The sequence below is a fragment of the Malus sylvestris genome, chromosome 8, assembly GCF_916048215.2.
Source record: "Malus sylvestris chromosome 8, drMalSylv7.2, whole genome shotgun sequence".
Classification (NCBI taxonomy): Eukaryota; Viridiplantae; Streptophyta; class Magnoliopsida; order Rosales; family Rosaceae; genus Malus; species Malus sylvestris.
The window spans coordinates 3,248,703-3,268,454 of NC_062267.1; the positions used below are offsets into that span (position 1 = coordinate 3,248,703).

General features: G+C 38.1%; 3 protein-coding genes, 1 long non-coding RNA gene and 2 pseudogenes across 5 annotated transcripts in view; 2 read left to right on the plus strand and 4 right to left on the minus strand.

Moving 5' to 3' along the window:
* Window positions 1-19,752, minus strand: part of LOC126631747 (putative disease resistance protein RGA3) — a 60,955-nt gene that overhangs the window by 312 nt on the left and 40,891 nt on the right. Inside the window, exons 2-3 of the mRNA XM_050301885.1 lie at window positions 19,488-19,697; window positions 382-1,534 (exon numbers count right to left, since the gene is read on the minus strand). Of these exons, the coding sequence (XP_050157842.1) occupies window positions 387-1,534; window positions 19,488-19,697 (1,358 nt within the window). The 3' untranslated portion in view covers window positions 382-386. The remainder of the gene's footprint in view (window positions 1-381; window positions 1,535-19,487; window positions 19,698-19,752) is intronic.
* On the minus strand, window positions 2,160-3,744 carry LOC126631759 (disease resistance protein RGA2-like; annotated as a pseudogene).
* On the plus strand, window positions 8,202-10,303 carry LOC126631751 (uncharacterized). The gene has a single exon (XM_050301890.1). It carries the CDS (start codon window positions 8,237-8,239, stop codon window positions 10,223-10,225), a length of 1,989 nt encoding a protein of 662 aa, XP_050157847.1. The 5' UTR covers window positions 8,202-8,236; the 3' UTR covers window positions 10,226-10,303.
* LOC126631763 (copper transporter 5.1-like) lies at window positions 10,634-11,382 on the minus strand. Its single transcript, XM_050301901.1, has one exon. It carries the CDS (start codon window positions 11,210-11,212, stop codon window positions 10,760-10,762), a length of 453 nt encoding a protein of 150 aa, XP_050157858.1. The 5' UTR covers window positions 11,213-11,382; the 3' UTR covers window positions 10,634-10,759.
* Window positions 16,022-17,408, plus strand: LOC126631766 (E3 ubiquitin-protein ligase AIP2-like; annotated as a pseudogene).
* LOC126631767 (uncharacterized) lies at window positions 17,359-18,302 on the minus strand. 2 transcript variants are annotated; one of them, XR_007626450.1, is made up of 3 exons: window positions 18,144-18,302; window positions 17,935-18,018; window positions 17,359-17,822 (listed from the first exon to the last, which is right to left on the minus strand). It is a non-coding gene; the product is annotated as an uncharacterized LOC126631767 (long non-coding RNA). The 2 variants fall into 2 exon arrangements; XR_007626449.1 differs by having other exon boundaries at window positions 17,935-18,009; window positions 18,144-18,296.

Genomic DNA, 19,752 nt, shown 5'->3' on the forward strand with positions numbered 1-19,752 from the left:
TTATCTATTCAGCAACATCTCCATGATATTGTCCTAGAATTAAATTTTCCTAAGAAACAACCAAATAATGTATATTAATGCCAAATAACAAACCTCATGGTAAACCTGAAGGTGACCTCAACTGACGCTCTTTAATTTAACTCACCTTTGCTCAAGTCTTACTATTTTCTACGAAAACTTGAGCAATTAAGATAAGAAAATTATGCGCCGTGAAACGATAGGTAATTACCTTTTAAAAGAAGATTAATATGTATGCCTAGCTCGCAAATCACCAGTTGATTCACATTACTCGTATCTTTTGAAGATGAAAAATAAGAAAATTAAACAAATATGATGATAGCATACATACATGTGCAAATAAGATAGAGAGAGCTCAATTACCAGTATTATGAGATTTTGATGTTTGGGATGTGAGAAATCTTGGGCCACTCCTCTCCACTGTCTTGTTTATAGCGCTTTGAAAGCATGGGACAACCCTTAATGATAAGATCCTGCAGGGGTGTTTTGCAGAGGAAGTCTGGCAGTGTTTTTATGCCTTTGCAGAAAAGAATTTTCAAAGAGGAAAGGCATGGCATGATTGAAATTTCAAAATCCTCTTTGTTCCACCCTTCCACGCCTACTTCCCACTCTTCCAATGCGTCCATGAAGATAATTGTCAGCTGTTTCAACTTCGGGAAAAATGAGGATGATGATGATTTCAATGACGTTTCATCTTCGTCGACTATTCCCAAAAATTCACCACCAATCTTTTCCACCTTCTCCATAAACTGCAAAGTCAGCATTTCAAGGTAGGGCAATTTCCCAAGAGGAGGCAAAAACTTGAATTCACTCCATCCATGTAGATAGATGATTCTTAAGTTGTGCAAATACATGATCCAATTGGGGCAGGTGGTGCCTGAATGATAAGAAATGCCTAAAGATTCCAGATTTCCGTGCGGTCGTAGCCCATTCAGTATTTCTACAATGCTTCTTGTCCGCTTGTATTGAACATCCTTACAATCAATTTCGAGATGAAAGAGTTTCTCCATGTTCCACAACTGTGCTTTCTCAAGCTCTCTTTCATCTTTCACATTCCCCTTCAATTTTATGATGAGACTGCCCTTAAGGTTCAAGACTCTCAGATCTCCCACTTGTAATGCTGCTTTGTCCTCGTCCTCACCACAAACCACAACACACTCATCAATTCTTTTCAATTTTTTTAATCTCTGAATCACTTTTGGAAAGTACTCCAGCTTATAACATTTCTCAACATACAGGTGCTTTAAGCTAATCAACTTTCCCATGTTATCAGGTAGTTTTTCAAGTGACACGCAATAACAAAGGCGCAAGGTATACAAATTGTACAACTCACAGATACTGTCCGGCAATATATTCAAATACCTATTCCATGACAAATCAATATGCCTCAAATGTATCAATTCACCAATTTCTTTTGGGACTTCACTTATGCCGCTCGAACTCAAATTTAGTGTCCTAAGACATTTCAATTGTAGAATAAAGTTTGAGTCTATCCTAGCAATGGATGAACCAAAATATGAGAGAGAGATTGTTGTGAGTGAACGTAGGTTTTTGCAATTGTAATATGCATTAGAAGGTGGGAGTGGCAGTGACTCACCATATTCCGACCTAAAGGTTAAGGTCAAATGACAAACCTTTTCACCCAAACCCTCTATTTCACAGTCAACATCCTCAGTGATCAAACATTCGTCCCTGGTGAGAGATTGCACAAAGTCATGAACAATATCATGCATTTTGCAACCGGTAATTTTACCACTAACACTGTCTTTCTCCAAATCTTGAAAAAAAGATCGTGCTACTAAGTTATCAAAAATTGCTTGACCAACTTCTCCCTCATCTTTGTTCCCTTTTGAATTAAGATAATCTTGTGCCATCCAAAGATTAATCAATTTATCCCTCCTAAACTCATAATCTTTAGGAAAATTAGCACAATACAAAAGGCAACATTTGACTGCTGGGGCCAAATCATAATAACTTATAAAAAGTGGTTGAAAAACTTCTTGCTCCACCTCTTTTCGGTCCCATATCTTACTATTCAAGACATCTAGCCATTCCTTCCGTGTTTTCTTATTGTACATGAGACTACCTAAAGCTTTTGCAGCGAGAGGTAAGCCCTTGCATTTCTTCACAATATCCTTACTAATGTCTTCAAATGCCTTGGACTCTTCTACTTCTGTATCATCAAACGCCATGCGATGGAAAATTGATAAACAATATTTTTCACTCAACCCTCCCAAATTGATCATTTCACTTTTTGCTCTCATCATATCAACGACCTCATGCTTTCGTGTGCTCACCAATATTTTACTACCAGAAGCACCACTTTGGATTAGTGGTGCCCTTATTTTTTCCCACTTTTCACGGTCGTGGGTCCACACATCATCTAGGACAAGGAGAAACCTTTTGCCCTCGATGGATGTTGACATGCGGTGCAAGACACGATCCAACTCATTTGAACTTTGGGCATCATCACCGCTTATAGCTTTGGCAATCTTAATCTCATCAAAAGGATTTGAGACACAAACCCACACTCTAATCTCAAAATAGGCTTTAACCTTGTCATCATTATAAGCTAGTTGGGCTAGAGTTGTTTTTCCCATTCCTCCCATCCCTAGAATAGGGATGATAAGGAGCCCCCTCCGATCTTCTCCACCATCACTCAACAACTTTGTTATCAGAATGTCTTTTTCCTTATCTCGACCAAATACCTCTGACACGACGACAAAAGACGAAGTCTTCTGCCGTTCAGGTAATTCTTGAATACCCCTTCCTATGCGTTGAAACCTATACCTTTTTCTTTGCTCATCAATCACACTTAACTTACCATTCAAATCTTTTATCTTACTCACAATGTTACTCGCAACGTTACTGCGAAAGTTCACCTCTTTGGCTTTGCGAAAACAAAAGCAGCTAGAGAAAACAGAGAAAGTTACCTTCTTCTTCTTCTCCTCCTCCTCAGGAACAACAACATCTTCACCTTCTCGTTCTTGCTGCTCAACCTGTTGTCTCAGCATGTCAGTGTTCCACTCGTCCAGCACGTCCACCATATGCAAGGATATGTCTTTGAGCTGATCCAACCAGATCCTCACGCTGGCGTCCTTAAATTGCCTTTGCTCTGCATCTTCGAGAACGACTTGAACAGCTCTGAGATTGCTAGCAAATTCTTCAACATCTTCCTTGGCGTCCAAAACAAGTTTCACCTCTCCGTCAACGTACTCGTAAACTGTTGAAGCTAGCCGATCCAGTAGCATGGAGATGATCCCGTCAGCCATTTTTTCAGCGTCCGCAGTCTGTTGACACCAAGTGGAAAAAGAAATGAAGAAGAAGAAGAAATGCAGAATGGTTTGTTGCGTTGCCTCTCTTCTATCCAGCTTATACGATTTTTCCAAGTCAATTAAAGTAAAGCGAGTGGTTGGCGTGCTGTCATACTCTCTGGAGGCCAACTCCATCTCACACCACAGAAAAGGAAAATATATCAAGCCTTCATTACCCTACCATTTATACAAGACAAGCGTTCAATTTTTTTTTTTTTTTTGTCAACGAAGTTCGAATTTACGCGTCATGTGAGGGCCACTATTGCGATAAAAGGCCACTTACATAAGGTAAGTGTTCAATTATTACTTGGTAATTTGTATTCAAATACTAGCTCTGTTTATGGAGTTTACGTATCTATGTCTGTACCGCTTATAATTATTTGTTTATAAAAAAATCATGCTATCGTTTCTGATGAAAAAAACCCTAGCTATGATTTCAGTTTTGACCTTAATCGTCTTTATCTCTGTTTTCTTATGTAAATTTTCAGCTGAAGCATTGCCATGCTTGGTGTTGTACGTCTTCTTTATTTGTTGGTTGGGTCATGCAACTTTTCTCATGGGGTTCCAGTTGTAATAAGTAGTAAAAATTTGGAATTGTTTGGTTTAATTGATTTAACACACGAATTTTGAAATTTAGAATAGCGTATCGTCAATCAATAGGAGGGTGAACATCTCTCACTTAAGGGTTGGACAAAAATGTACTTATTGATATTGTTTTGCACTTGTAAACGAGAAGTTTTTTAGGTTCGAATATCTTAAATGATAAATTCGATATTAATTTGTTCTTTCATCATTTAGTGTAAACATATAATTGTATAATGAATGTATAAAAATATTTTATTGTGTTTATATGAATAATTAGATACAAGATCAATTAAACAACTTTTCTGTTTTGAGATAAGCGTGCAGTTTTACAATTATTCTGAATATCGAGTGTACCCTTGTGCTGCACAAGTTGTGCACATTCATGCACCCCAGATCATCTATTTTTGTTAGGTTTTTATTGTTGGTCATTGAAATTTAAAATCGATAGAAGTGATACCTGAGATTATTCACTATGAATCATTTTGGTCATTTTGTGAGAAATTTCTGGTAAATTGAGGATATTTTTGTCAAATCAACTTCTCATCTTGTTTAATTGATAATATTTTTGTCAAATTAACTCCTCATCTTGAAATAATGGTTAACATAAATTTTTCGTGTGAAAAAATAAGTTTGGAATTTGAAAACAAAAAAGTTAGAATTTATAAATTGATATGAACAAATTCCCTTCTTTTAATTCATAAATATAGAAAATTAGAATTTTCATGTGAAAAAATAATTAGAATTTGAGATCTCCAATTCCAAGTTTAAATTTTATATGACTAGGTATCATTTTCAAGTTTTTGTGAGCGTGACTTCAAAAATAAATAAATAAACTCACCCATGAGTGGATAAATTTTTCATTGTGACCGGAACACGGGATGTACATCACGTGTTTTTATATAAGTGGTGAAAAATATTATTAACACACATATCCCCTCATTTGTACAGTGACACATGGTGTTCCATCCCATATTCCTATCACATTGAAAAATCTCTCCCATGAGTGGTCACTACCACCACCACCTACCACCACCACCATCATTTATCATCATCGTCAAAATCACGGTTGTTGCCACCACCACATGTCGTTATGGCCCTTGCTGCTGCCACCACCGCTATCACAGTTGCTGTCACGACCCACCATCATCACCGACGTTGCCGCTACCACTATCATTACTGGCATATTTCATAATTACTATTTTTCATTTATATATTAAGGATTCTATACATACATTAAATTTCGTTATCAAATTTCATTGTTCCTTTACGTTAACAAAACAAGAATATTCACAAATTCTAGCAAATGAACTTCTGTCATTTTTATTTCCATTATTTTGAAAAAATTTTAGTAATCTTAAATTTTTTAATTCGGACACAGTATTGGTTCAAACCTTCCCGCAGCTGCTCCTTATATTTTTTTTTTGTTGATTTTCTGCCCAACATGTGAACCATGCGCGGGCTGGCAATGTCCTAATGGGCCTTGGGCTGGGCTTTGATTTGGGTTATTGTTAGGTCTCTTTTTCAGTTTTGTTACTTTTATGGTTAAAATTTTGTTTTGTGAGGGACTTCATTAAAGCTCCCAAAATTTAACTAATTATAATTTAGATTTTGTTGGTTTTTTCGTGCCATATCTTATCTGCGATCATGGTTGGGGAAAGCCCTAAATTACAAAATTTGTTGAATACATGGACCAATATAATTTAAAAGGGAGACTTTAGATGCGGTCCCTAGTTATGAACAATTTTTGACTGAAACCTTGTTGTTTTTCAATTTTTGATCCAAGTCCCTAAAATTAATTGATAATTTATTTCTATATACTTTACTATATTTTTTAAATTAAAAATTAAAATTTATAGTTGTTTATAGTAATGAGATTTTAAATAAAAAACTATAATTTGTGGGATTAAAAATATTAAAATATAAATATACTATTGTGTGTGTGTGTGTAAACATGGGTACATTCATAAAAAATAACCAAAAAATTATTGTATCAAAACATGGGTACATTCTTCAAAATGGGTACATTTAGCAAAAATAAAAATGGGTACAAATAAATAAAAAAATATGGGTACAATACAAATAAAACTTTAAAAAATATGGGCACAAAAAGAAATTAATATATGGGTACAAATTAAAATTGAAAGGAAAATTGGTACAAATTAAAAAAGGGTTGCAAATTAAAAATGGGTACAAACTAAAAATAAAAATATATGATAAAAAATTTAGCCATAAATATAAATATACTAATTGTAACATTTTTAATATTAAATGAATATATTTAGAAATAAAAAATATTTTATTATTGAATTTTATTATTGAAATAATTAATGATATTATTAATACAAAGGACCTTGATCAAAAATTGAAAAGTAATAAGGTTTTAATCAATAGAGTAGTAAAAATAAGGATGAAAACCTAATTACTCCAATTTAAAATTTTCAATTGTTTAATACTGTCCATTTTTGTTTAATCCATTTAATTTGAAGGTTAAAACTAAAAAGAGTGTACGAGAGTTTAAATACGTTGTGTGCCAATAAAAAGATTTATAGAATTGTACCCAAACACAAACATCTGTGCATATTATGGGAAAAAAAATTGCTCCTAGCCTACAAGAGCACAACCACCAATCCACCAGATTACCAGATGACCATACTCAACTCGACTTGTATATCATTAGTTCGTATATTTTTATCATCACATGCCTTAGCACAACAACGATAGATCAAAAAGAAAGATTGAATGAAAGCGCGAGAAATAAATACATAATTGAGTATACAAACTAGAGACTAGGATTTAGGTGGTTTGAACATGTGAACCGAAGACCTACAGATGTTCCGGTTAGAAGATGCGACTATGAGACGAAGTCTCATGGCAGAAGGGTAGATGAAGACCTAGAAATGGTTGGAAAGAGACTTAAAAAATAAGATATGGAATAAAATATGACGCAAAATCGAGTGCAATGACGTTTTATAATTCATACATCTAGCCACTAAACACTTGAGAGTCGTTAATCGCCACGGAACAAAACCCACCAAAGAACTCACTTTGCAGTTAGCTAGGGCACAAAACTTACACTCCAAGACACACTCTTGTGTTTCTAGTTTAATTACCAAAACCAAACAATAATAAAAATAAAATAATGAAAAACAAAAAACATAAGCATGTATCTAAAGAAACTTGGATTAAAAGAAAGAATGATATCTACAAATATTGTCATGGTATATCAATCTGAGATTTCGTTTATAAAAACTTACGAAGTTGGGCTTTAGTACATTAACAATGACGTCTACAAATAATGTTTGTGAATCACTCTATTGTTTCGCTCACAGGAAAGTGTTCAAAACACCTTCAGAAAAAGAAGATAAAACAGACAATCATGTATAAGGGATCATTACCACACTAGAATTCAGTCTTTGCTCCCAAGCTTTGAAAACCGACTTGACGCTTTCTGGAACCGCCTCATTCAAAGCAGAAACCTAAACAACACAATTCGAAATCCTTTCAAGAAGGGACCATGGTGCATAATGATGATTAGAATCCAAACAGAATTCAGCTGAAAGTGGCATCATGTCAACCAGCAAACACAAAGTCCAGCGAAACACGCCATTTACAGAACACTTAAGTGTGAAAGTATTCCAAAGTACCAACAAACCCACAGCAGAAATCACCGAATACTCCTCACAAAGCCAACGACACCGAAAAAAAAAACCCAACAAACCCTTTTCATAATTTTCCACTAAAATCAAGAAATCCATACACAACAAACACAATGCTTACTCAAAACGCTAGCAAGATATAGAATTTCAGCTCAACGGGTTAATCCGAGTCACTGATCTTTCAACGAAAATTTTCCATCTGGGTACTTTCAGATGAAACCGGAAAATCATAAAATACTAAGCAGATTGCAATCCCACCCAAATAGAGCAGCAGTGTGATAGCTCATAAGGTGAAAAAAACGCAGGAATAGTAAAATTAAGAGCTAGCAAAGGAGAAAGGCAGAGAATTTGGACCTTGGGGAGGTCGATATGCTCGTAGAGAGTCCAACCGGACGAACAATCATGATCTTCGCAGCTGTGGTCGTGCAAGCAAGCCATCTCTCTGTCCCTCTATTACTGAATTTCTCACAAGAAAATTACGAAAGACGAAGGAAGAAGAAACAGAAGCAACCAGATAACAAGAGCCGAGCCGAGTCGTCGCGTTTTAAAGAGTAAATTACATTTTCAACCCCGTAGCGAATTTCATCTTTTTTTTGTCCCTTACGAAATTTCCACACTTTGATTTTCGAATTCCAGTTCAAGCTTTTTAGTTTCTAAAGAATTATGGCGAAGGACAACAATGGCTACAAGGCCACCGACGACAAGCTGCCGCGGGCGAAAAGGGTTAAGAACAAAGCCCCAGCTCCTGTCCAAATCACCGCAGAGCAACTCCTCCGCGAGGCGCGTGAGGGTCAGGAGGGTGAAATCCGTCCTCCCCAACAGCAAATAAATGACGCTACCGAGCTCGCTGGTTTTCGCCTCCGAATGCGCAAGGGATTCGAGGACCAAACCCGGCGCCAGAAGCGGAATGCCCGCGTCTGGATCAAGTATGCTCGGTGGGAGGAGTCCCAGAAGGAATTGGACCGTGCACGCTCTGTTTGGGAGCGGCTACTTGAGGTAGATTATCGAAACCACACCGTCTGGGTCGAGTATGCCGGGATGGAGATGAAGAATAAGATGATCAACCATGCGAGGAATGTGTGGGAGCGTGCTGTGCAACTCTTGCCGAGGGTGGATCAGCTCTGGTACAAATATATTCACTTGGAGGAGATGATGGGGAATGTGGCTCGTGCTCGGGAAATATTTCGGAGGTGGATGGATTGGATGCCGAACCAGCAAGGCTGGATCGAATTCATCAAGTTTGAGCTTCGGTATAATGAAGTAGATCACGCTAGAGCGATTTTTGAGCAGTTCGTACGATGTCATCCAAAAGCAGACGCTTGGATTCGGTATTCCAAGTTTGAGATGAAGAATGGCGACCTTGCAAGGGTAAGGGATGTGTATCAGACGGCAGTGGATATGCTAGACAATGACGAGGAGGCCGAACAGTTGTTTGTGGCTTTTGCTGAATTTGAAGAAGGGTGCAAGGAAATCGAGAGTGCAAGGAGTATTTATAAGTTAGGGCGCGATCGTATACCAAAAGGAAAGGCTGCTTCTTTGTATAGGATGTTCGAGGACTTTGAGGAGCGGTATATAAGGCTGGAAGAAAATGCAGGGAACAAGGAGAAGATTAGACAAGTTTATGATCGAGCGATTGCCAATGTTCCACCGGCTCAAGAAAAGCGGTATTGGCAGCGCTACATTTATCTATGGATCAACTATGCACTGTATGAGGAGATTGATGCTCGCGATGAGGATCATGCACGCGCTGTCTATAGAATGTGCCTTGAACTGATTCCTCATAAGAAGTTTACATTTGCAAAAATGTGGATTCTCGCAGCCGAGTTTGAGATCCGACAACTGAAACTCGAGTCTGCACGTAAGATACTTGGTACTGCAATTGGCAAGGCAGCTAAGGGCAAGATATTTAAGAGGTACATTGAGATTGAGTGGCAACTACGTAATGCTGATCGCTGTCGGAAACTGTATGAAAAGTATCTGCATTGGTCGCCGGAAAATTGCTATGCGTGGATCAGGTATGCAGAGTTTGAGAAAAAAAATTGGGACACGGAACGAGCCAGATCAGTTTATGAACTTGCCATCAGCCAAAAACAACTCGACAAGCCCGAATTGCTGTGGAAGTCATACATCGACTTTGAACTAGCAGAGAGAGAGTTTGAGAGAGCTAGAGATCTGTACGGGCGACTCTTAGAACGGACCCAACACGTTAAAGTCTGGATCAGTTACGCAGCATTCGAGGCATCGGCTATGGTGGGAGGAGACGGAATGTGCTCAGAAGATGTTATTGAGCAGAAGGAGCAATGCATTCAGCGCGCCAGAAGGGTTTTCGAGAGAGCGTCGGAATATTTTAGAACTTCAGCGCCGGAACTTAGGGAACAAAGAAGTATGCTGCTAGAACAATGGCGGAACACGGAGGAGGAGTTTGGGGATTTCGGTGATGTTACGTTAGTGCAAGCGAAGCTGCCGCGGAGATTGAAGAGGAAGAGGCCAATAGTTGTTGAAGATGGTGGTTCAGCTGGGTTTGAAGAATACATTGATTATCTTTTTCCAGAAGAAGCTCATAACACGAACTGGAAGCTTTTCGAAGCTGCCTACCATTGGAAGAGGCGAAAAGATTCTTCTGCGGAGGATGCGGAAGATAAAGAAACATAGCAAATTGTACTCGATTTTAGAGAGAAATGTTTTTTATATTTTAAAAGCACTTGTAAGAAGTTTTATTCAAGAATTTTTATTAAAATTGATATTAAAAATATTTTCGTAAAAGTGTTTGTAATAATTTGTAAACACGTTAAAAATGTTTTTAATTATTTTAAAAGTAATTTCAAACATGCATGCTCATGCTATTGCTTCACACGCTGCCTAGCATGCTATTGCTTCACACGCTGCCTAGCATGAAGTAACTTTTCGATTTAATACTTTTGATTTCGAGTTTTTTTTTATAATATTTTTGTTTAAACGTTAGAATTTAATAAAATTTCAACGAGCTGATAGATTCTGTTTTCGTTTTTGGATTCATATATTCGTAATGCATCGAGCAACGTATAAATTAAACAACAACAATAATGCAATATTTTTTTATAGAAAGCAGACAATTACATGTCGATGGCAAGTTGGCAAAGATGCAAGTTGCACCCTTTCGATTTCGAGTAGTATCTATAAAATTACTAAATCCACCCAAAAAAATCTCTAAGCACACGCACATGAATTATCCACCACCACACGCGCCACGTCATCGTCCCCACTCCGAAACGCCCAGTAACCAATCGCCAGCCCCAAAACGATGGCCACGAACACTCCCCCGTTAAATGACATCATCGCCAGCATAATCATGTACCCGATCGCCGCGTTGACTCCGAAAAGCACGCTCTCCGCCAGCCTCCCTGCCGAGAACCTCCCTCCGGCGCCGCCGAGCTTGGAGCCGAGCAGCGGGGTCCGGATCGGCGCGTCAGACGCCGATTTCAGGGAAGACGAGGAGGCCGCGCGCTTGATGCGCACGCGCAGGTCCTCGAGGTACTGGTAGAAGGCAGGGACGAGAAGGCAGGCGAGCAGCGTGAGGGAGTAGCTCGCCCACGTGTCGGTTTTCCAAGAGTCGAAGAGGAGCGTTACCTGCCGGCTCCAGTAGAAGGTCATGTGCATCATCTTCTTCGATTTCTAGAGAGAGAAAGTAGAAGCGGCGGATTTTTGGAGAAGAAGACTTGCCAGAGACGGGCAAGAAATTTAGAAAAATGGAAAGTTTGATCCGTTTGGTGCGTACGTTGTTAATTGTTTGGTACGAGATGTACGTTCGGATGTACCCTTGGAGTTGTTATTATTTACGATTTTGTCTCAGTGGGTTTTCTGGACGTCTTTTGATTTGTATGATTAACAGTGTTTAGAGGGGCTGATTTGGAATTTAGAAAATATGGGGCCCCGCTAAGTATTTGGGCTTGATGGCAATTTTGTCCTAAGAAAAAAAACCCAAAATGCAGTACAAGGATCGAAGATGCTAAAGATTGTACTGCAGACAGTACAATCTGAACAACCCAGACGAAGGCCCAAAACTACCATTTTCTCTCCAAAAGGGAGAACAACTTGTATGGATCGAATTTATCATCATTATGACATTTTGTTATTATTTATATGTTTTTTTACATGATATTGAATTATTAGATCAGGAGGTCACAAGATAGGATTATGGTATTATGAATGTAGTCTCACTTGCTCCAATCCAATATATTCAATCAAAAGCTTCTACATCAAAGGAGACTAGGCCTATAAGTCTTACAATTTGATATGCAGGAAGTACTAACCTAGGGATAGAGATCCACTCTGTATCTAATTGTCCGAAGCTCAAGGATTGGATAATCTGGACTACTCAAAATTGAATTTGATGGTCCCTATTAACTTATTTCGCTAGCCCATCTCACACAAATCAATGACTCTTATTTCTCTCTTTCACACCCAAAAGCACATATTTCCTGGTCCTTGGACTCGGGGCACTAAGGTCTAGAAAGGGTCCAACTTTATCTTCCTCTTGCTCTCTTTAGATGAAGCAAATGAAATTATTCAGGTGAATAGTAATTAAAAATGGTACAAAAGAAAAAATTTGAATGATGACTTTCAGCGGATGGGCATCACGAGTGAATTGTAGCTTTGCTCGCTATTCAACAACAAATTTTTCAGTGTATTTGGAACACGGAACAAAACATCACATGTCATTATATAATTAGAGTATAGCGCCTCATGTTTCAAGCTTATTGAATTCTCTCCTATTCAACAATCCATGAATTTCTTGATTGTCGAGGAATTTGAGTCAAAATATACAGTTGCTTTATGGGTTTTTTTTGTTTTTTTTAGTTTTAACGAAACACTTCCGATATTATTCACTTTCATTGGTATTATTCACTACACATTTATTTGTCATTTTTCATTAAAACTAGAGTTTTTTTGGACTTTTTGTTAGTGTTTTTTTTTTTTTTTGGTCTGTCGTCTAAAAAGTTGCCTGATGGTTGAAAAAACACTTAGACTTTATTTTCTAATAAATCATTGTATTTTGAACAAAGACACATAAAAAGAAATTGTAGAATGCACACTTAATCAAGTACACCTAATTATGTAATATTTATACTTACATAACAATTCGAATTATTAAATATTTTTATTGAATTTTTTATATGGGATCCGTCCCTTGCAATGAAATCATCATTTGACCCAAAAAAAAAAATTGTATCTTGAGAAAAAAAAAAAGTGATAACCCACAATAAGATTGAAACCCTTTTATATAACTTTTAGGTGTGTGCAATGTCATGTGACAAGTATTTTTAGGCTACGACAAGTATTTTGAGAAAGAGAGAAACTCTTATAATATATGTATTACAAAGTTAGAACATGTAGCAAATATATATTAGGCGAATAATGTTATTAGACTATGTCTTAATTGTAAGAGAGAATCTTTCATTAAATATAGCTATCTCACATTACGGCGAGTGGGACTCAATTTTAGGAGATTCACAAGCTTTGATACATCGTTGGGCATGGCCAAGTTAACTAAAATTGTAACTCCATCTGAAACTAACTAGTTGTCTGATGAAACTTTTTACTTCATTCATAAGAAAATATAATCCTTCTCCAAAGTCCAAAATCCAACCGCATGATCGCTATGATTATTGTATCTAAGTCTTGTGCTACCGTCAATCCATTCTGTGCCAGTCAATGCCGTTAACTTCTCTGTTCACATGATTATTGTATCTGACCTATTGAAAAATCACCATGAAAGAGCACAGGTCCAAGCAGCGAGGAGTCAAGGGCTTTAAGGACTCATTTTCCAACGCCTGCTAAGATCTCATGGCATTGTTGAAGATGATCAAAATTTCAGTTGAAACTTCAGTAAGGGACGTTGATAGTCGACTTCACACTTTCCGTGCGCTTCGACATAATTCTTGAAACGATACATGAAAAGGTAAAAAAATACTATTTCAAATAAGATTAATAGATATGCTTAGCTCGTGAGTCACCAGTTGATCGACATTGTTCATGTCCTTTGAAGATTATCTGAATTTTGAAAAAAGAAAATTAAGAAAATTAAACAAATATGATGATAGCATACATGTATCAATAAGATAGTTAGAGCTCAATTACCAGGATTATGAGATTTTGATGTTTGGGATGTCAGAAGTCTTGTGCCACTCCTCTCCACTGCCTTGTTCGTAGCGCACTGAAAGCATGGGACAATCCACAATGCGAAGATCCTACCGCGATGTTTTACAGAGGAAGTCTGGCAGTGTTTTTATGTAGAAGCAGAAACTAATTTGTAAAGAGGAAAGGCATGGTATGATTGAAATTTCAGAATCCTCTTTGTTCCATCCATCCACCCCTGCTTCCCACTCTTCCAATGCGTACATGCAGCTAATATTGAGTTGTTTCAACTTTGGAAAAAAAATGAGGTGGATGATGATGATGTCAATGACGTTTCATCTTCGTCGACTATTCCCAAAGATTCACCACCAATCTTTTCCACCTTACCCATTGCATACAGAGCCAACTTTTCAAGGTAGGGAAATTTCCCAAGAGGAGGCAAAAACTTGCATTCACTCCATCTATATGGATAAATGATTCTTAAGTTGTGCAAGGACATGATCCAATTCGGGCAGGTGGTGCCTGAATGATATGAAATGTCTAAAGATTCCAAATTTTTGTGTGGTCGTAGCCCATTCAGTATTTCTACAGTGCTTATTGTCTGCTTGTATTGAACATCCTTAGAATCAATTTCAAGATGAAAGAGTTTCTTCATGTCCCATAACTGTGCTTCTCAAGCTCCCTCTCATCTTTCACATTCCCCTTCAATTTTATGGTGAGACTGCCCTCAAGGTTCAAGACTCTGAGATCTCCCACTTGTAATGCTGCTATGTCCTCATCCTCACCACAAACCACAACACGCTCATCAATTCTTTTCAATTTTTTTAATTTCCGAATCCCTTTTGGCAAGTAGTCCAGCCGATCACAACCATAAACATAAAGGTGCTTTAAGCTAATCAACTTTCCCATGTTATCAGGTAGTTTTTCAAGTGACCTGCAATAACAAAGGCACAAGGTATACAAATTGTACAACTCACAGATACTGTCCGGCAATATCTTCAAACCATCATTCCATGACAAATCAATATGCCTCAAATGTATCAATTCACAAATTTCCTTTAGGACTTCACCTATGTCATTGTAACTCAAATCTAATGTCCTAAGACATTTCAGTTGTAGAATAAAATTTGAGTCTATCTTAATGGATGAACCAACATATGAGAGAGAGATTGTTGTGAGTGAATGTAGGTTTTTGCAATTCTAATATGCATTAGAAGGTGGGAGTGGCAGTGGCTCACCATATTCTGACCTAAAGGTTAAGGTCAAATGGCGAACATTTTCACCCAAAGCCTCTATTTCACTATCAACATCCTCAGCGTCAGTGATTAAACATTCGTTCTTGGTGAGAGATTACACAAAATCATGAACAATATCATGCATTTTGCAACCTATAATTTTACCACTAACACTATCTTTCTCCAAATTTTGAACAAAAGACCGTGCTACTAAGTTATCAAAAAATGTTTGACCAACTTCTCCCTCATCTTTATTTCCTTTTGAATTAAGGTAATCTTGTGTCATCCAAAGATTAATCAATTCATCCCTCTCAAACTCATAATCTTTAGGAAAACTAGCACAATACAAAAGACAACATTTGACTGCTGGGGCCAAATCATAATAACTTAAAAAAAAATGGTTGAAAAACTTCTTGATCCACCTTTTCTCGATCCCATATTTTACTATTCAAGATATCTAGCAATTCCCTCCATGTTTTCTTATTATACATGAGGTAAACCCTTGCATTTCTTCACAATATCCTTACTAATATCTTCAAATGCCTTATACTCATCTACTTCTATATCAGAAAACGTCATGTGATTGAAGATTGATAAACAATAATTTAAGTTTTGCCCTCGTCTCTCCTTGTCGATTGACAATCCAGGGCTATGAGCAGTCGTCTTTCATTCTCATGATGGTGTTCAGTCATATAGATTCCTTGGACTAGCTTGCAAGCCTAATGACTTGATCTTCTCATCTTTAGTGGGCTCTCTCTAACCTATTTATTGGGCACAATAACAACTACATATTCTAATGGGTATACAATAATCTTTTGATAACATGATTGAAAATCAAACGAACTCAGATAAAATAACTTGAAAAAAAAAAGAAAAAAAAACTAAAAGCAAAAATAATAAGACAAAAAAAAAAAACTGAAGCACAAACAACTTCATACATGTCCTAACTTTTTGGTAAACTTTTGCTTCATTTTGAATTTTGAGTGTCAAAACTTACCCACCAGGCAACTCATGTAAGCGACCACATGTAAATCAAACGACGTTGATAAAGGTGTCGTTTATGAAGTAACGAGAAGGCGTGAGAACGCAGTGACGTGGACAGACAGTTGGAATGTGAGACTGCGTGCAGACGATCCGATTCCCACCTTCGTCTCCCAACGGTGACCTCCTCGCCAACCCAAACTCACAGAAATATAAGAATAATCCGACTCCGAAAAACGCAGAAAAATAAAAAATCCGATACGATACAAACCGATTTAACCCGAATCTGAAAATGGAAGTCAAATTCAAAGACGAAAAGAAATTGGAGCAGCGATTGGAGGAGCTCCACAAGGACGTTTCCAAGAAGCACAAGTTCGAGGACGCCGTCACCGCTCTTAATTCGCTGCTCCGGGACCACTACTCCTCCGCTTCTCCGTCGCTGAGGAAACTGTACTATGGCGTCGTTTGCGGGGTCGCCACCGTGTTGAAGACCCGGTACACCTCCCCGGGTTTCTGGGCTGCCGGACTCGATCTCTTTCATCTCTCCCATTCCCTTGTTTCCGACCCTTCCGAGAAGGCCCATTTGCTCGCTTGCATCGATGAGGCACGACAGGTCGTTCATCAGGAAAATGACCCCCGGCAGCCGTCGTCTTCTCCAAATCAAAGGTATGAAAGATCTCCCTTTTCTGAAAATTACAGAAACCCGTTGTTCTTTATATTGATTTTTGAAATTTTCATGTAATTATTTTGGAAAATTTTCTGAAAAACCCAAAATTTATTGTCTTTTATTGGAATTGAATTTTTGGTTTTTTAGGATATTTGTTTGAGGGAAATTTGACTGTGGGTCGGGAGCCGCCGCAGCCGCGGTGGCTGGTGCAGTCGAATCTATTGACGGCGGTCATGGCGGCGGGGTCGTCTTCTTAGTCGGGTCCTGGAATCGAAGAGAACTCGGAAAGCGGAGTGAATCTGTTCAGTCGCTCATTGACAAACTCGACAGCGTTTTGCCGCCGGGGATTTTGGATGACGTGAGGGCGGCTCCGAGGGTCCCGCCTGCGAGCAAACAGGTGGTGGCCAATCTTCCGGTGATCACGATCACCGAGGAAGTGTTGAAGGAGCTCGGAGAGGACGCAGATTGCTGCATTTGTAAGGAAAACTTGGTTGTCAATGACAAAATGCAGGAGTTGCCCTGCAAGCACACTTTTCATCCTCCTTGCCTAAAGCCATGGCTGGTAATTCGAATATTTCAACATTTGCTGTAATGCTAATGTATCTCATTGGTTGCGTTCAATTCGAATTTTAAGTGGCTGAGTTGTTTTGATTGTGGCAGGATGAGCACAATTCTTGTCCGAGAACTGGAAGGAGAGGCCGAAGAAGACAGAATAGGAGATGCGAATGCGATTCGACGTGGTGAATACATGTATGTTTAATAGTGGTTAATTCGTGTACTTGGAAACATTTTTCTTTTGTTGGAAGGAAGTATGATATTCATTAGCGTTATGGAAGAATACGTACAAGAGAGGATGGGGTGCACCACTGAAAGGGACCTCAGTAAAAACATTGTCGGGGATTTCAACCCAATTGAAGGAGAAAAGAACTCTACACGCCAAAATTACATAGTATGACTATCCTTTACAAGGAGATGTACAATCATGTAAGCTCCTCAAACCAAACTACGTCTATGCGAAATGCAGTTAGCTTTCCTGTTCAGATGATTGTATTTGACCTGTTAAAAAATGGCCATGAAGGATCATTAAGCGCAGGTCCAAGCAATGAGGAGTCGGCAGAGGAATGCTTTGAGGAATCACTTTCCAATGCCTGCAACTTCTCATGGCTTAGGTGAAGATGATCAAAATTTGTGGGGAAGCTTCAGTAGTGGTATGTGGATGGTCGACATCACGCTTTTAGGTTCTACAGAATTCCTGAAACGATAGGTAAATTACCTATTCAGCAACATCTATATGACATTGTCCTAGAATTAAATTTTCCTAAGAAACGACCAAATAATATGTATATTAAAGCCAAACAACTAACCTCATGAGAAACCTGAAGGTGACTTCAACTGACGCTCTTTAATTTGGCTCACCTCTGCTCAAGTCTTACTATTTTCTGCGAAAACTTAAGCAACCAAGACAAGAAAATTATGCGCCGTGCAAATTTGATATCGAATTTGGTACGTACGTATGAATAGTTACTAAAAAATGCTTCATAAATCAGTATATATAAAAAGGAAAGAAAATAACTTTTCAAAGAAGATTAATAGATATGCCTAGCTCGCGAGTCACCACTTGATCGACGTTGTTCATGTCCTTTGAAGATTATCTGAATTATGAAAAAAAAAAAATAAGAAAAATAAACAAATATGATGATAGCATACATACATGTGTAAATAAGATAGATAGTGCTCAATTACCTTAAGGATTAAAGGATTTTGATGTTTGGGATGTGAGAAATCTTGGGCCGCTCCTCTCCACTGTCTTGTTTATATAGCTCTGAAAGACTCGGACAATCATCAATGATAAGTTCCTGCAGTGGTGTTTTCCAGAGGAAGTCTGGCAGTGTTATTATGCCTTCGCAGAAACTAATTTTTAAAGAGGAAAGGCATGGCATGATTGAAATTTCAGAATCCTCTTTGTTCCAGCCTTCCACGCCTACTTCCCACTCTTCCAACGCAAACATACTGGAGATAATAAGTTCTTTCAACTTTGGAAAAAATGAGGATGATGATGATTTCAATGATGACTCATCTTCGTCGACTATTCCCAAAAATTCACCACCAATCTTTTTCACCTTATACATTGCAGTCAAAGTCAGCTTTTCAAGGTGGGGCAATTTCCCAAGAGGAGGCAAAAACTGACATTCACTCCATTGAAATAGATAGATGATTCTTAAGTTGCGCAAAGACATGATCCAATTGGGACAGGTGGTGCTTGAATGATAAGAAATGTCTAAAGAGTCCAGATTTTCGTGCGGTCGTAGCCCATTCAGTATTTCTACAGTGCTTCTTGTCTGCTTGTATTGAACATGCCTAGAATCAATTTCGAGATGAAAGAGTTTCTTCATGTGCCACAACTGTGCTTTCTCAACCTCTCTCTCATCTTTCACATTCCCCTTCAATTTTATGATGAGACTGCCCTCAAGGTTCAAGACTCTCAGATCTCCCACTTGTAATGCTGCTCTGTTCTCATCCTCACCACAAACCACAACACACACATCAATTGTTTTCAATTTTTTTAATCTCCGAATCCCTTTTGGCAAGTACTCCAGCTGATCACAACCATTAACATAAAGGTGCTTTAAGCTAATCAACTTTCCCATGTTATCAGGTAGTTTTTCAAGTGACTCGCAATCACAAAGGCGCAAGGTATACAAATTGTACAACTCACAAATACTGTCCGGCAATATCTTCAAATCATGATTGTATGACAAATCAATATGCCTCAAATGTATCAATTCACCAATTTCCTTTGGGACTTCACTTATTTCACTCAAATTCAAATTTAATGTCCTAAGACATTTCAATTGTAGAATAAAGTTTGAGTCTATCTTACCAAGGAATGAAGCAAAATATGAGATTGAAGCAAAACATGAGAGTGAACGTAGGTTTTTGCAATTGTAATATGCATTAGAAGGTGGGAATCGCAGTGACTCACGACGTTTCGACCTAAGGGTTAAGGTCAAATGACGAACCTTTTCACCCAAAGCCTCTATTTCACCGTCAACATCCTCAGTGATCAAACATTCGTTCTTGGTGAAAGATTGCACAAAGTCATGAACAATATCATGCATTTTGCAACCTGTAATTTTACCACTAACACTGTCTTTCCTCAAATCTTGAAAAAAAGACCGTGC

What these genes read in the sequence shown, in the direction of transcription:
- LOC126631751 (XM_050301890.1), top strand. Translation starts at nt 8,237, where the DNA reads ATGGCGAAGGACAACAATGGCTACAAGGCCACCGACGACAAGCTGCCG.
- LOC126631763 (XM_050301901.1), bottom strand. Translation starts at nt 11,212, where the DNA reads ATGATGCACATGACCTTCTACTGGAGCCGGCAGGTAACGCTCCTCTTC.